Below are 18,198 nucleotides of genomic sequence, written 5' to 3' on the forward strand. Positions count from 1 at the left end.
TTTGTCACTACTTTGTGGATTTTAAACTTGCAATGACATGAAAATTGCTTATAAACGTACCTACAATGAAAGTGAGGTTAAGTGCACAGAAAAAGTGGACGACAGTTAAGCAGAAAATAGCTTCAGAAAGGTATACTGTAGTGTGAGAGAAACTGATAAAACTGTCACCATGGCCGGAGATCAAACAGGGAGAGGGTAATGGCAAAGCTAAATGTTTCCACAGTGCTAGAGGCTAGCAATTTTCTGAATAACTGCACTCGCTCTTTCTTTTCCTGTTGTTGTTTTCCATGAAGTGGTGTAAAGCCTTTCTGGTGTAAACCGATATTGTTAGTTGCTTTGGTCGCCGAGTGATTTACCATGTAAGTTAAGGTGAATAGCATAGTAGTGCCTGCATCTTTATATAAGGATGGCTACTTATCTCCATTCATTTTTGGCATCATCAGGAATGCTGGTTTACCTCACAGGAAGGCTTTCACAAGAAACTTCTGGAAGGAATTTGTGGTGCTCTCATTTACTACCGGGACAAAGGAACAAACACACTCTATTCCTGTCCCCCTGTTACAGTCAGACGCATTGAGCCAGCCACTAACCACCCTGTTAGGTTCTGGGAAACACCCTGACAAAACCCAACAAATGATTAAAAGTGAGCTAAAAACAGATGATTAAGATTATCAAGATATGATGGTATCACATAAGCCTAAACGTCTCAATTCATCATGATCTTTTTAATTAGGCAACCTCTTTAATATTGATTAGTTGGGAATTTAAATGTAATGTGAATATTTAATATCAAACAACCAGTATATAGTTTTACATAACTTGCTCTATATCCATATTATTTACTGTGCTATATCCCAGCTAACAACAATATGTTCTAAAAAGGTTTTTGTTCCCATTAAGTTATGTAAACTGTATTTTGGAATGTTCTGTGAACGTTCGAAAGTTCCAGTTCTTTAAATGTTTTGTGCAAAGGTTTCTGTTAGCAAAAACATTAAAGGAATGTTCCATTTGAAAGTTCTCTGGACATTTTGAAACAACGTCCAACTAAAACATTTCGGGGGAAAAAAACATTCTATGAACGATTGTATAAAAAAAATGTTTTGTTGTGTTATGAGAACGGTATTAAAACAATGAACAAACGTGCTATTACAGTTACTTTTCACCATAAGCAGACAATTATGTCACTGTTCAAGCAAATAAGACAGACAAGATCTGGTTTAAGTGCATTTAATATGCAAGATGTCACATTTTCATAAAGCATCCATAGCCACTATACTAATGATGATCTACACTGATGAACAGAGCAAACTGAACAGCCCTTGGTAAATGTTTCCTGCTGCTGACATTTTCTTCACTGAAGCATAGAAATCTCTTAAAAGCGTTTAAAATAAATACCAAGTCGAAACAACAGTGCCATTAAACTACAGCAATAGGAAGATCCGAACATGTTAGATTTGGTGTATAGCTGTTGTTTTCCATTCCGTTGTCAAATAGCAGAAGACTGATCATGGTGTTCTGCCCTTCTATTAGAGTAGTTTTATGTAACTGTATGCACTGAAACTATTGTTCACACTGTAAAAAACAACATTTTCTATGACATGTTAATCAGTAGTAGATCATGTAAAGAGAGATCATTTAAATAATGACAAAATAAAGGTATTAAAGGTTCACTAATTTACAGCGAAAATGTACTTTATCTGCATAAACAAAGGCAAAATTCACAAGCATTAAAATTCAAGCTCCAACCATGCGTGTTCTTTCAGTCCCGAACAGAGGAACTAGCTACTCCTCATGTTTTTTTTAAGTCTTTGGTCGTGAAATGGTCCCATTTTTATGCCGCAGCAAGCATTTATGGATTTATATACAAAATACTTGAAAAAAAAAAAAAGTAATGTGCAAAAAAAAAAAAGTATGCAAAACAGAAATTAGAAAAAGCACAAACAGTAAAATATATTATGATTATTTACAGATCACATAGTCAGTATAAGCTGAATATCACAGTATGTAAAATCCACACTTTCATAGCTTGCCCTCTCTACAGGGTTATGTGTTTCTCTACTCCAGTTGGGGAGGGTTAACTCAATAAGCACTGTAGCGTATAAACATGATCCTGCCTTTCCACACAAGGTAAGTCTGGGACACAGGAGGGCTCCATCTCAGCCTCCTCCCCCTAGAATTTAGTGCTGTTGCTAAAGCTGTCTGACATGATAATGTTTTTGTAGAAGTTGTCCGAGCGTACGGAGCAGTAGCCCTTTACCTTGTCCAAGACCTGGTGCACGGGGAGGATGGACGAGGAAGCCTCTCCGTCGGAAGGGCTGCATTTGGGACTGCTCTGATTGGAGAAACTTTTACCTGCAAATATGCCACAATGGTTGACTGAAGGACTGTGTGAATATACTTCTGAAAGTAGTGAGCAATCCAGTATTGATGCCAAAGTATCCATACACTCGCATACAATATGAAGATTACAACTGGCACCCAATGCAAACTATTTTCGTACATGTTCGCTGCATCAAAAGAAAGCCGAACTGAGTGTTGTCAATACTTTGACAGATGGATCATATTAGTTTCCATTCCAATTCATTCAGCTAATGGTGAGTTATTAATTGTCCATGCCATTCTGTTGATGTTCCATGCCTTTGTGCATTCTTGGGCAAAAACATTCCAATGCACACATGCACCTTCAGTCCCCTTCAATAACACTTCTGCCAGAACTATATTGCTTAAGCTTTTCTTTGCAATGATTCCTTAGCCTCTGTCCTATTATGAGGGGATTCGGGGCTACAGAAAGGTATTGACCTACAGAACTAAATGCAGAATAACCAAAATTGGAGCACAGTTTTGGCATTTCAACCAGAACATATTATGCTCATGTACTATGCTAGAAAAGTCATTATTTGATGATGATGAGGTCATTTAGATAGCTAATTCTAATATACAATATAATAGCAAAGATTATTTCACAATTCACATAGCGAAATTTAACAAATGAACAAAACAACAGCAACAACAAAAAAATCAGTCAAATAAATCTGTATTTAAATTAACAGTCACAATTTGTGTTGTAATTGTTCTTTGCAACTAGAACTAGTCCTTCCTCCGCCTGATGAGATTTTTACTTCGCTATAAGGTGCAAAAATAAAACAGCAAATTGGGAAAATTAGACATTTTAAAGGTACACTATGTAACTTTTTTGTTCAAAATGAATACAATTTAAATAATGAGTCAATATATCATCTATCCTTCTAAAACGTGTTTTTGTCTTACCCTGATATGGTAAGCGTATTATATGTGTTTATATTTTAGACCTTTTGAGATGGTTTTCACAGGAAACTGGATATATGTGTCACTCGCCTGTGCTTGTCTTGTCAAATCCGTAATTAGAGAAAAGTTGCTCTGTCTACTGTGGGAATGGCATAGGTTAGTTGTCACAACGAGCAAGAGAGGTTGACATGGAACAGCTAAACCTCCAACCTCCGGAAAATCACCCGTTTTAAACAAGCGCGGAACAGAGGAGAGTCAAAAAGAGAACGCGACAGAGCTTGTAATAAAACAAGAATCAACATTGGCTTGGCTTTTCAGAGAACTGAGAGATTTGAAATGTTGTAAAAGCGACGCGGAGATGGCGTTTTTATTACTCAACAGGCGAGTACGGTATTTTCTTAAACAGATAAATTGCCATATGTAGCTCTCTCACAGAGTTTATTGTATTACATTATCTATTGTGAAGGGTCATTTCATTATGGTTGTTGTAGCGTTGTGCTGGAATTTATTTTCAAGGTAGTTCTGTGTCTATTAATGGGAATAGCTACAGTAACGTCTTCAGCTAGTCAACTGTCACCTTGCCATCCAAACTGGTTGGATCTCTTAAGCCTAGTAGTGAATGTTTTATGAGCAGTAGGATAACCATATTCATCCGCACAGTCACGCAGAGCCAAAGCACAACCGAAACAGTTTTGTTTTTAACCGCTAGATGGCCAAAAGTTACATGGTGTACCTTTAATTAAATAGGCAGTTAAATAGTCAATTATAAATATTGTTAAGGAAAAATCTATACAGTGTACATTACAATAACTTAAAATACATAATTACACAGAGTGAGCTTGTGAAGAATGTATTCTTAGATAAATGATGCAATTTCAGTGTCATAACAGAATTCTTTTCATCTTCGCATGTATGCAAATATAGCAAGTCTATACCTCCTAAATCCTAAATGTCTCAATATTTTACAATGACAAACTCTACTGTGCATAACAGTACAATTACTTGTGCCAAAGTAATGGACAGTACTAAGTACACAAAGTATAAATCGTATAGTGTTTAAATTTCTGATGTTAAGTGCATTATTAGTGCTATACAGCAAGTGCATATTATCTATCCCAGGGCTCGTCATTAACGCTTGTCCGCTTGTCCAGGACAAGTGTATTTTTTTTAAACCTCTGCATGACCAGCGTGTAGAGTGATCCTGCTGTGGGCATGAAGTTTTACTGTGTATGGTTTTATATATTTTAGTTTCAGCAGTGCAAGCTGGGTATTTTCTCCTGTGGGGACATTAACACTGCCAAACGAAAAGAAAAAGAACAAAACAATGGAGACAAATCAAAACAGGCAACCGTGAGAAAAATTAGTGTCAAACAGAGTGCAAATGACATTCAGAACTCCTAAAAGACACTAAAGCTTGTCAATGTCTACTGAAAATTTGGGTGGGAGTCAAGTCTATAACTGCTTTATAATAATTTTTTCAGCATTGAGGTGTTTCCTTGTATTGCATCACTGTGCTAGTAACTTTATAAGCTATACTAATGACAATGACAACCAGCAGCAGTGTGCTTTCAAGTTCTTGAATGTCACTCCACAACTTGGATTCAATCCAACAGGCAACTATTCCATCATAAAACATCACAGCAGATGCCTAACGTTTTTAAAAATGTAATGTCATATGAAGGACTGTTTTGGAGGGCCAAAAGCATTTATGTGTTAGGAGTGAGTTAGACTAGGAATTATGTCTAGGGCCGCTGGATTGAATTCAGTCTATCCCAACAGGGGAAGCTGATCACATGAATAGAGAAAAGCAGTGTGAACTCAAACTGGCTTGTGTGGTTTTACCTCAGGAAGTCTCTCCATGGCATTATTGCAGGGTACTATCTATACCACAAACATAAATACAGACACACCACTGAGTCCAGGCTACAGTCACACAAAAAGCAACACAGTAGAGCAAAGCACAAAATAACACAAGGCATGAAGGGCAAATAGTCAACCATTTTACATCTTGGCAATATATTACTGAGAGCATGCCAACAAAACATGTTTAAGCCCTTTCTTTAAAATTAAATACCAGTTTTATTCCATCTTACTGCAACACCAACTGTGACATAAGCAATCAATCCACATCATGATTTTTATGCTCACCTGCATTACTGTGCCTGGCAAAGGGGTTTAGTGTGGCTTTGGCTTTAGACGTCCAGTTGGCTGTAGTGGAGCCAAAGGAACTGGAGGAGAGGGACTTTCCCAGGTTATCAGAACTCACTTTCTTGGTATTATTAGTGGCAGTCTTGCTCCAGTCTGCAAAATATGGTTTAATGTTATCTATAACCACCAGTTAACTTTCGTCACACAGGTGCATTCTATGCATAAAGACACAGCAAAAGAAAACACAAGTTAAATCTGGCAAATCCATCATTATAAATACAGGACTGGCGTGGGACTGGCATTTGAAAAACAGCACTGTTTAACTTCACATCTTATTTGATCAGATTTAACTGGAAGTAAAGTCCTGGGCCCGTATTCCTAAAGAATCTTAATGTAAAAAGTAGCTCCTAGTGACAAAATTCTAAGAAAATTCTTAGAAATGTGGGCGTTTACTCTTAAAATTAAAGAAAAAATCCTAGTAAAGAAAAAAGTAATTCAGAAAGCATCTTAACCCTTAAAAGAGGTCTTAAGGTCAAAATTGTTAGGAGTATGGATGAGGACTTTTAAGAGGCTTAAGAGTTTCTTTAGCAGAGGAGAAAATGACAGAACGATGAAGAGGGAGAAGAAATGTGATGCAGACAATAGATGACGACAGTGAGTTAATAAGACGCTATAGATGAGATTGTGCAGTGATCATGTTTGTGACTGATCTTATTAGAGACACGCTAATATCTCCGACACAGCGCAGGAATGCCATAACGCCAGAAATGATCACTACATTAAGATATTTGGCAAATGGGAAAATGCAATAAAGCAATAGTGATTTGGGTCTGTGACAACCTTCTGTAAGCAGTGATCACACAAACATTACAGCACTTTCAGAACCTCTTATTGTGTCGCAGTTCATTTAGTTTCCACTGGACATTCCCACCTTGCAGGCTCAAAAAACTGTATTTATGAATATAGCAGGCTTCCCTGGTGCGCACAAGCAGGGGAATGAACCGTTAATAATGTGCGCTATAAGCTCCCACGTCCGCTTCTCGCTCCATGCTGTGACACCCTGCCCGAATTTTCCTTTAAGGACGGCCTAGTGTTCATCCACTAACTCGGCTAACAGTAAACACGGTTCTTCTGACCAGTCAGGCTTTCTCGTCTTTCTTGTTTTTTAATCCATGTTTTCAAAACAAACATTCAAACCACCACTTAAATAGACAGCAATCAGTGTAATTGGAAAGAGTGGAACAATTTTTATCATTCTAAGCCAATCAAATTAACAGCAAGGTAAAAAAAAGGATTTATATACATAAAAATAATGTGCGTGTGTGTGTGTGTGCGTTTGTGAGTAAACTCTATACTTAAAATGGCTCTTTTTTTTCTCCTTCTTGGACAACCAACCAATCACAGTCTTCAAAAGATTGTGTCATACATAGCAACGGGGTCAGCCCCGCCTCCTCACTAAGATGAGAGTTTTTGTCTTTTCCTTACTCAGAGTTGCTCTCAGATCGGTCCCGAATCACTCTTAAGCTAAGACTCCTACGTAAAAGTTTTTAAGCTAAATTAAGAGTTTTCTAAAAGGATTCTTAGATTCTTTAGGAATACGGGCCCAGATAAGTTCTCTCTGGTCCTAAATTTTAATAATAATAGTTCTGCGAAAGAAAGTCCCAAAAGCTGGGCTTTAGAGAAACACACATTCTTAAGCCTGGCTCACACTACAGGAGTTTTAGGCCGATTTATGCCCGATTTTCCCCTCCCGAGAATCGGAGAAAAAATCTTGTCGAGGACCTCGATCGGTTCCGATGTTCGGCACAGATTATCTGGTAATGTGAGGCATTCACAGATCGAATCTTGCACCTCCCGATCTGCTCTTACATAATTCGGGCTCGCCCCGATCATATCAAACATGTTTGATATTTATCGGGATGAGCAAGATTGTGATTACGTCAGTACTGTCACAATAGCCAATAAGTAGGGCTGTCATGGTGAAGGAATTTCCATTGAGGTAATTTTGAGTGACTCAACAGCGCGATGCGCGCATTATCTCCATTTATCCATTTATTGCTAAATAAATAAGCATAATACAGTATAATAAATAATAATAAAATACTAAATGCATAATAAAGGCATCTGAAATAATAATGATTTCGTTTCCGTTTCGTGATTATCTATCGTCTGCTATATTTACTTCTTATTTATAAAAATCCAGGCAATTGGTTGATGAAACATTGTTTAAAATTAAGATACAATTAATACAAAACGAAATTCGATTTAAAGAAAGGTTTTGTGCTTTCTGTTTTGATGTCTTTGTGAAAGTTTTAAAGCATATTTTAAAGTCGCTTAGAGCGGTCATGTCCGTAACATTGTTTTTTCCTCAAATACCAACACGAAAAATAAAATAATATGAATATTTTATGTTCTGTGGAGTGTGGAGACTGAGAGCCCTTTCTTCATCCGGTGGGTAGTAGCTACTGTAGGCTATTACTTTGGTTTGCACAGTGTAATTCACAGAATTAGGCCTAGGCCTACACAAAAATATTTTCATTATAAAATATTTATATTCATTATAAAGTTATATTCATTCAAAGATAGGTTAAATGAAACAAGCTGTTAATTATTTTAATTTTAACTTTGAGCTCCACTTTACAATGCTCAGCTGAGCAGCAATGGGCATTGAGCAACGCTGCTGATGCGTTACCTTATAGAGATCTATGGCATTGATTCATTGTATTGAACAGAGCTGACGCCATTCATTAGAAATATCCTTATTAAAAGGATGATTTTTTTTTTTAAAGATTTCGCTTTCCTTAGTCACACGGCAACCTTTTCACGAATATGACTTGATATGAAGGACAGATATTTTGTTTACATCCACCTTTCCGCTTCCGATCTGTTGCGTGAGATCACGTGAGGCGCTTTCTCTGGCACGAATCTTAATACCTATTGTGTAGTGTGTGATGCGCCACGATTTTCAAATCTTGTAGTGTGAGCATGTTTAAGATTTGAGGTAAGAAAATCTGCAAAGATTCTCCTTAAGTGTGAGCTGCAACCAGATTTCAAAATCGGTTAGGATTTTAAAACTCCTGTAGTGTGAGCGAGGCTTAAAGATGTAGTCACAGAACAGGCAATATCCAAAACGCCTAGGGAAAAAAGTATAAGAATCACTGGGCAAGCCAATAATGCATGTGAAAAAAGAAAAAAGTCTTAGCACAATTGCAATGTGCCAAGAAGAATCCAACAGGAGAGGTAAGTTACCGGTACACAACTTCCAGCATTCAAACAGATAATCAATAGGCCTAGCTTTATGATTTTTCCCCACGTATTTTTATTAAATATATGAATCTCCCTCGGTATAGGATTATGACATATAGCAGCTGACAAAACTTCCGTGAGAAAAAAATAATAATTAAAAAAAGATCATAGTAAGTTTACTTTACTATGTGCCCATTGATCGCTTTGTGCCCATTTCTGAAATTGCACAAAGCGATATAACTAACATTTTGGGTTCTTTGAATGCTTCTCATGCTTGTGATGCAAATAATTAAAATATGATTTTTCTTAAAACTCACGCTAGTACACTTATTCCGCTCCTCCATCATTTAGTTAATCTGTGTATTAGGCAATCAGTTTTTTCTGCCATGTGGAAAACAGCCCAGATCACCCCGATTCTTAAGTCTGAGGATCCAACTAATATCTCGAATTACCGCCCAATTGCAATTCTTCCAACTGTTTCTAAGTTACTTGAAAAAACATTATATAATCAATTAATTAATCACCTTGAATACAATAACCTGCTCAGTGATTGTCAGCATGGTTTTCGACCACTGCGGTCGACTATGTCGGCTTTGCTACTTTTTACTGAGCAGATACGGGCGTCTTTAAATAAAGGTCAGGTTACTGGAGTCATATACATAGACTTTCGAAAAGCCTTCGATACAGTCAATCATCAAATTTTGTTAAATAAACTTTTTTCTTTTCATTTGTCCTCCTCTGCAATAGATATGTTTAAATCATATTTAAGTGACAGATCTCAGACTGTAAGAATCGGCTCAGTAACATCACAGTCACGAGTGTGTTCTATGGGAGTTCCACAGGGCAGCATCTTAGGTCCTTTACTTTTCCTTATGTACATCAATGATCTTCCTAATGTGTTTGATGTTTCTAATACTTTATTATATGCTGATGACACTGTCATTTTTTTGTCTGGCTCAGATATTGATACAATTAATTACAAACTTAATTTAGACCTACAGCATTTACATGACTGGCTCCAGGATAACCATTTAACACTGAATACTAAGAAAACAGAATGTATGTATTTCTATTCATCTAGGAAACAATTGTCTATATCAAATTTCATTACCTTTTCGAATCAAAAACTTTCAATTGTATCCACGTATAAGTATTTGGGAGTCTCTCTTGACTCACATCTTACTTATCGTGACCATGTCCAAATTTTAATCAGAAAGTTACACCAAAAGTTATTTGTTTATAGTAAAATTAGACCATATCTACTGCATTCTGTTTCTAAAACATATCTTCATGCCATTATATTGTCCACTCTGTCGTATTGTTTACCTGTTTGGTCACTCACAACAAATGAGATCCTTGAACCTGTAGCGAGACTCTACAATAGAGCCTATAAGATCCACAACAGGCTTCCAGGCTGGACTCACCACTGTGTTGCACTATCTTTGAGTAATGCCTTGACATTTCAGAACTATAGAATGAGCCATGGTTTGAACCTTTTTTATCAGATCTTAAATGGTCATACTACTGCGGGATTGACTGCGCTGGCTCCTAAACTCAGTTCAAGGCTCGTATGCACTACGAGATCTGTTGCAAATGGACTTCTCCCTATACCGGCTTTTAGGAACTGCTATGGACAGAGATCTTTCTTTAATTTGCTCACTAGAGCCTGGAATGAGACTCCACAGCACATCAGATCTATAACATCAATAAGACTATTTAAACAAACTTGTGCTCGCCATCTGATGGACAGGTATATCTGTGACCACTGAGATGTCTTTATGGCCTCCTGCTGATGCTTGTTTACTGTCGTGGTTTGTGTGCTTGTTGTGTGTTTGTTATTGTATGGTCTTGGAGTTCTGTTGTGTTTGAGGTATTCATGTTCTGCAGAACAGGAACCTGCTGAAAATCAGTTTTATGCTGAGTCAGGCCCGATTGCTCTTAATCTTTTCCTGTTTAAATAAAGAAAGAAAGAAAGAAAGAAACTAAATAATTTACCTGAATTATCTGCCAAGCGGAACTTTCCACAGCACAAATATCTCCTCCATTGCTTCTGTACATTTTCTTTCAGGGCACAGTGGAACACAAATATGAATAATCCTGTTGGAAATAAATAAATAAAATAAACAATGCCTCGTAATCTTTACAAACCGTAAACTATTTTCAAGCTATTCCACACTTAATACCAAAAGCGACCCCTAGCGGACCACATAAAGAACTACAGATTTCTACTAAACGTATTCATCAGGCCGAAATAGCTCAGTTGGGAGAGCGTTAGACTGAAGATCTAAAGATCCCGGGTTTCGGCAGAGTATATTCGGTTAGAATAACTTTTTTAATGTCAATAATAGAACATTAAGAGCTAAATTTGGGGTAATTGTAAATATTAGCTTTTCCATTTTAATATAAAAAGTAAATAATATACAAAACCACAAATATTTTTTTTTAGATATACTGTAAATATTTTAAAACAAATATTTTAAAGGTGTCTATATACTACAACCACAATTTTAAAAGTATAGAAATGTCAAATAAACAAAAATATGTCTATTTTATAAATAAACTAGCCCATTAAAATCAAAAAGAGGTTTGGGGTTCTAAATGTTTTAAGAGGTTATAAAATAGGGGTGTAAATTGGACAGTTCATCACGATACCATACGATATCGATTCTCTCAGTCAGCGATACGATAGTTGCCGATACCTAAAAAAATTCTACGATACGATTACGATTCGATTCAGGGCTATATCGATTGATTTATCGATATTTAGATATTATGTGCCAAGTTTACACAACCAGTTACGTTTTTATCAACTCACAAATGCATGCAACCAAAATATATAACATGAACGTTGAATTAAACTCTTTGAAAATTGCACACCCTCTCCCAATTGGAACGTTTACAACAGAAGAGTTAATTTGCAAAAACGGATAACTCCGTTCTTGTTCATTTTCATAAATCACGATTTTTTTTATTGTGCATCCCAAGTAATATCAATCAAACTGCAGCTGGGTTGTTTTAAATAAAGTAATAATAACTCAAAAAATACAGGTAACTTACAAAATTTTGTTAGTTGAAAAGTTAATTGAAAGTATGTGTTTTATATATTAAAAGTTATTATTATAAAGTAGCAAAAGCAAAACTCCAACAATCGTTTTTTTTTTTTTTGTGGCAAAAGCAGATAACTTCACATTTTATGTTTCAGAGTTAAACAAAACCAAGTAATTGCTATGATACATAATAAAACACTCGGTTAATCTTTGTAACGTTAACCTCCTCAGCTGACATAGACGCCTGACAAACTTTGTTGTTGTGATTACACGCAATACAGGTTCCCTCATCACTAACAACTGCTTTAGCAAGGTTCTGTGAAAAAGTTTCAGCTTTTATTTTCCTTTTACGCCCCAAAGAAGATATCACGGTTCAAGTTGGTTGAAATTATCCATCCTCGATCACTTTTAATCAGCTTTGACAAAAGTCCTCTCAGCTAGCGTGTCTTTTCAAAGTGACTAACAGCCTTGTCACCTGACCTGAATACTGCACGCTGATTCGCTAAAACGGAGTTATCGGGTTGTGTTCACAAACGACAAGGGTGCTTGTCGGTTTCTGCTGTAAAACAGAACAGTGGACAATACCGGCTTTTGTGACAAAACGTGTTTAGGGTTCAGTCAATCTTGTCAGGCGTCTATTTCAGCTGAGAAAATGAATGCTCTCAGTAAAAAAAAAAAAAAAAAAAAAAAAAAATTTATATGTATAATATTTATACTTAAAAATGGGTATGTATAAATAGGAAACATGTCAACACATGAAAGATATGCCCAGCATCAAGTGATTCCATGGGGTCTTTAAACATACAGGATAATGAAAATGGTGTAAGTATAAACCAACCTTGTAGGGAGTTGAAAATGGAGAAGAGGTACATGAAGGCCAGGCTGACCGGACCCCAGGCGAAGAAAGCAAAGCCCCAGGTCATGCCCAGCAAGAACGTCAGGCTGACCACACTTCGCATGTTACGTAAGATCTCCTCTCGGAGTGTTCGGTTGCTGCGCTTGCCATTACGCCCGCAGATCTGGATCATGACCACGATGAACATGGCAACATTCATCAGGAAGATCATGGAAAAGTAGCCCACGCACGTCACGTAGAATACCACTGGATTATGAATCCAACAGCTACAGAAAGAAAGACCGGGAAAACCAAAAGAAAAAGAAAGTAAAAGACCATTCCAACAGAAAGTCATTCTTTATCAATAATGTGAACTACACAGATCTGTTGCATTCAACTTTCACATATATGACATAAAAAAATGGCCAGTTTGAAGTTGTTGGGCCAAACTTACAATTCTGATGCGCCCTGTCCATTCTCTCCTTTTCCATAATAGTTTTTTCCATAAGAATTTTTGCTCACAGCCAACACAATTCCAACAATTGCTGCAGGGACACCTGAAAACACAGTCAGATCTTCTCACTGCTTATGTGCTTAATATGTTCAACGCTCCTTCACAGTGATCTCATGTTATATTGAACATTGGCAAACAACTAGCAAAAAGTTTATGATGGAAAGAATTCATTCTTGGTGTAGAACTTACCCCATCCCACAATGCAAAACTTGAGAATGTATCGCCGTATGTAGGTGTTGAAGACCTTGACCAGGGCAATGTACATGTGGATGGACTCTAAGCCCATCCAGGTGAAGGAAGTGAGAAGAAAAAAGTGCAGGAAAACAGCCACTGCCACACACAATCCCTCAATGTCGTATGAAGCCAACCAGCCATCCAGGAGAAACACCATGTTGAGGAAGAGCAGTGACGTGCTGAGATTCATCAGGATCTTGGAAGGATAGTCTCGCCGCAGCTTCCTACAGATGTAATTCAAAGAAAACAATGAGTCTTTGCAATTCCGTTGCACCTTCAGCCATATACACTACCGTTTCAAAGTTTGGGGTCTAAAGATTTGTTAAAGTCTCTTATGCACACCAAGGCTATACATTTAATTGATCAAAAATACAGTAAAAGGAACAATATTCTGAAATAGTATTGCGATTTAAAATAACTGTCATCTTTTTAAATTATATTAAATATAATATATAATGTATATTATATATATATACACTTATATAAATGTAATTTATTCCTGTAATGGCAAAGCTTAATTTTCAGCATCATTACTCCAGTGTCATTCTTTCGAAATTCTTCTAAAATGCTGATTTGGTGCTTTAGAAACACTTCTTATTATCTATAATGTTGAAAACAGTTGAGTTGCTTAATTTTTTTTTTACATTTTTTGGAAAGAGTGATACCTTTTATTTGATAGCATTTATTTGAGATATAATTTTTTTGTAACAATGTAGAAGTCTTTACTGTCACTTTTGATCAATTTCTTCCTTACTGAACAAAATATTTTTTTTTATATATTTTTAAAAATAATAATAATAATTACTGTAAATACTAGCAACAAGCAGTCTAATTTTATGCTACATTTTCTTGAAGAGGAGAGAGTAGCCTAAACTGGGTAAAACACAATCCTGGATATTGTGCAGAGCTGATGAAGACATTCTTTGAGAAAACATCAGAATTTGAATAGCCGTTATGTGTTCACATAGATGAGTCGTTAAAAACACGCTGTTTAAAAGTCAAACGCTGCTCACTCAAAAGCGATGTATGTGAGCACTGTTGCTGCTGAAAAAATGGCTGAGATGCCACAGCCGATGTAGGTAATAAAGGTAAGAACCCTGTTGTTCTTCTCATCTATCTGCGCAGCAGCTCCAGAGATGTCCTAAAAGACAAAAGTGAGGCAAAGTTAATCAATAATGACACTCATCAGAGATGTATGCGTCTCATTAGTGTTTAATTATGCTGAATTATGAAAAAAAAAAAACATCCATAGATATAAGGAATGCACGTTTTACATGAGGAAATTAAAGGAATAGTTCCCGACGTATGACGTAGGCATAGCGTAAGCTTAGGTAAGAATTGACGAATGCGGAAGCATAGAGGATGGAGCAAAAAAACGCTGGTCATGAATTAGAAGTCTAAAATGTGTAGTTTTAAAGAAAAATGTTGGATGATTTCGATATGAGAGAAGAGGAACTCGACTCTCTCCTGAACCCGTGTATGGCCGTTGCCGGAAGCCAGTGATAATAGTTTATAAAGTTATAAATATGGATATTTTTCATATAAAAACCCATCGCTTCACTTCAGAAGGCCCATTGCTTTTTGGAGCTTTAAAAACACTGACACTATTCAATGCCATTACAAAGCTGGGAAGAGCCATGATATGACTTAATATAACTTTGTGTTCGACTGAAAGAAGAAAGTCATAAACACCTAGGATGGCTTGAGGGTGAGTAAACTATGGGACCAATTACATTTTTGGGTGAACTATTCCTTTAATAGTACAAAAAAGCGTAACTTTTGATCATGAAATACATAAATCATGACTAGCTGTGAATAAAGAATTTCTACAATGTCATTGATAATGTTTGCATAATGCTTCATTCACACGACTGCCATATATGGTATACCAGCATAATAAAGTACATCTTTAATATTACATGCGTATAGAGTCAAACTACAGTGAAGATCCCGGATTAGCTATTTGCCAAGTATTTGGCCCTGTCTGTTTCAGGTGTGGTTAGCCACTCTGGATGACACATAAGACACATCAACGTTGTTTCAGTCTGTCAAATTGGCTTAATACAAGAAACCACTCTGTTGGGTCATTTTGCTGCCAATCCCACAAATCTCACCATTAGAATGCCAAAGTGTGTGAGGTGATTACACAAGCAGACGGTCCTGTTGCTGTTGGACTCCGGACTGACCTCACAGCCTTCACTATTCCAGCCCCCTGTGTGATCTAATGGAGACAAATGGATATTATACATTTACTGTAAGTCTACATGTACAGCTTCCTATGGGACTGTTTATAAATTATTTTACCCTCACTTTGAAGGTTGAAATCCCAAAACACACAAAGAGGCTTTGGTTCTCTCTGGAGGACAGACAGACACATTTAGAGTGTTAGACACAATTGTTCTAGTTAGCTTGGACAAATAATTTTTTTGGAAGAAAATGACTGCTTTGAAATGTAATTGACAGGAAGGTTAAACTAATAAAACTAATAGTTACTGTAATTACTCATAGAAAAATCTACAAAATCCGAGTTTCTGCAAACATGCCAATAAACAATACAATAAACTTTGATGTTAGACACCCCCTACTGACAAAAGAAAAGAAAAGAAAAAAAAACCCTGAGTACCTGGTACTCCAAATGTGCAATCTCGATCTTGACGGGATCCTGCAGGTTTCTGATTGTGAAGTTGCCAACACTGCTAGCCACCACATAGCTGTTCAAGGACTTGCCATTACTTTGCTGATCCTGAAAAGAAATGAAACAGAATGGCAGGACAAATATGTTCATCTTAGTTTTAGGGCGAATTACACCTCAATTTTTGTCAATATAAATATATCAGTTTTGTAAGTATGGACAGAGTATATCACTTTTGTTAGCTATTAGTAAGTGATAAATGTTGCATTCAGATTCAGATTTCATTAGATATACAGTACATGTTAATCAAATTAATGACATACCGTTTAAAAGGTTTGGGATGGTAAGCTTTTTAAATAAGTCTCTTATGCTCACCAAGGCTGCATTTTTTGATCACAAATACAGTAAAACAGTAATATTATTGCAAAATAAAATAACTGTATTTTAAAATGCAATTTATTCCTGTGATGGCAAAGCTGAATTTGCAGGAGCTATTACTCCATTCTTCAGTGCTCATTTTTTCAGGATGCTTTGATGAACAGAAAGTTCAAAAGAACAGCATTTATCTAAAATAGACTTTACTGTCACTTTTGATCAATTTAATGCGTCCTTGCTGAATAAAACCCCAAACTAATTTTAAAGGTAGTGTATGTTACGCAATTTAGAGTTAGTTTACTCAGCACAGAGAAAATGTCCAGATATTCATTACCGTACCATTAATGATCCAAAGTGCTAGTGACAGAAATATCAATAAGAATGGTCAATATTACATTGTTCTTCAGCCATTTAAATAAAGCCTTACTTAAATATGTGAATGGGCTATAGACACTTTTTCACAGAAAAATGTACAGTACAACGATAGAAAAAAAAAGAAAGAAGCTAATTTGGTTCATGCTCACCTGAAAGAGCCCTGTCCTGGTGAAGAACATAAAGTTTATTCTGGACACTCTCTCCATTTGTGAATTACTCAGGTTGTGCAGCAGTGTTGCAGGTAGAGTGACCACAGCCAAAGCATTCTGGGCCTCTGACTCAAAATCGATCTGTGGAGAAAAACGTACTCATCGCATGTCTGCATAATAATATTAGTCATAATGTTTAATAAATGGACATTTACAAATGGACAACAACGGGGATCTTCTCATGAGTAACATAGACACCCAGATGTCTTGTGTTACTGAACCAAAGGTGAAATCTCCAGGTTGTGTTATATAGTATAATAGTATTAATAGTATTAACCAAAATAGTATTCTTAAGAGCTATAATTGCATTTGAAGAGGTTACTGCACCATCTGCCAGAATAAAAAAGTAATTCATTAATTACAGGATCTCAAGTAAAAAATAGACTGAACAGGCATCTGGTTGTATATTAATATGTAGTATGGGGCCTTCCGGCGATAATATAAACTTTCGTTTGGCTAATTTGTAGATTTAATTCTTTAAAATCCCTTAAACAGTTTCATTGAACCTCAACTATATACATACTGTACAAAATGGCACAAAAAAGCAACGATTTAAAGCTGCGAGCATGCTAAAAATAAACAAAACCCACTTAAATACTTGCAAAAATATACATTCTGACACTCATGCACTGAAAGGAGAGAAAATGTGTCATTTTCTGAGTCACTCTCAAACTCTACAATGTTGCTTTTTCCTCCCACAACTTTCCAGGAATCATTGGCTCTTAATCAATGGGTGCAACCTCTGGGCATGGTCCATAAATGTCACCTCTCATTACACTGCTTTAACAGCTAAAGATTACTTTAAAACTTTACTGCTAAAATATTTGGGCAGCAAAAAGTACAGCTCAAATGTTTGGGCAGCCCACTTTAGGAAGTCTTAAGCAGATTTTACGTGCAGTACATATTCAAATATACACGCACTACCAGATATAGACCCCCATCAAGCAGAAACACTCACATACAGTAAAGACTTGTCAAATGTCACATCTAATGACATGTAACACCTGAAGCAGAGATGTGCCATAATATTTACCTGAGGGTCTGTTGTGTTTGTTGGTATAAACGCACTGAAAGTGGTCCCATTAAAATTGCTGGTGTTGAGGGCAGAAACTCCTACTGCCAGATATTTGGATGTGATGGTCAGTGATTGTCCATCAAACTCAATCTTCTGCACTAGTTCATCCACTGCTTTGAGAGCTCTGAACCAAGACACATGACGATATAATAAGAAGAGAAACAGATGATAAGATTAAAAACTTCTGGACTGAAGATGCACTATTTTATCTGAGAGAAAATATTGTGTAACAAATATAATCTTA

At 36.4% G+C, this 18,198-nt stretch overlaps 1 protein-coding gene across 11 annotated transcripts in view; it reads right to left on the minus strand.

Annotated features, from left to right (window-relative positions):
- Window positions 1-1,881: 1,881 nt before the first annotated feature.
- Window positions 1,882-18,198, minus strand: part of adgrg6 (adhesion G protein-coupled receptor G6) — a 51,438-nt gene continuing 35,121 nt past the window's right edge. For 9 of the 11 annotated variants that reach the window (XM_056269153.1, XM_056269160.1, XM_056269161.1 and 6 more), the window contains 13 exons: window positions 17,913-18,078; window positions 16,820-16,960; window positions 16,635-16,652; window positions 15,912-16,031; window positions 15,593-15,644; window positions 15,403-15,509; window positions 14,302-14,429; window positions 13,244-13,512; window positions 12,995-13,097; window positions 12,544-12,827; window positions 10,654-10,755; window positions 5,413-5,565; window positions 1,882-2,352 (listed from right to left, as the gene is read on the minus strand). In XM_056269153.1, the coding sequence (XP_056125128.1) occupies window positions 2,171-2,352; window positions 5,413-5,565; window positions 10,654-10,755; window positions 12,544-12,827; window positions 12,995-13,097; window positions 13,244-13,512; window positions 14,302-14,429; window positions 15,403-15,509; window positions 15,593-15,644; window positions 15,912-16,031; window positions 16,635-16,652; window positions 16,820-16,960; window positions 17,913-18,078 (1,825 nt within the window). In that variant the 3' untranslated portion in view covers window positions 1,882-2,170. The remainder of the gene's footprint in view (window positions 2,353-5,412; window positions 5,566-10,653; window positions 10,756-12,543; window positions 12,828-12,994; window positions 13,098-13,243; window positions 13,513-14,301; window positions 14,430-15,402; window positions 15,510-15,592; window positions 15,645-15,911; window positions 16,032-16,634; window positions 16,653-16,819; window positions 16,961-17,912; window positions 18,079-18,198) is intronic. The other 2 variants (XM_056269163.1, XM_056269159.1) reach the window with 1 other exon arrangement.

Source organism: Rhinichthys klamathensis, unplaced genomic scaffold (assembly GCF_029890125.1).
Source record: "Rhinichthys klamathensis goyatoka isolate OS25496 unplaced genomic scaffold, OSU_Roscu_1.1 h1tg000281l_1, whole genome shotgun sequence".
Classification (NCBI taxonomy): Eukaryota; Metazoa; Chordata; class Actinopteri; order Cypriniformes; family Leuciscidae; genus Rhinichthys; species Rhinichthys klamathensis.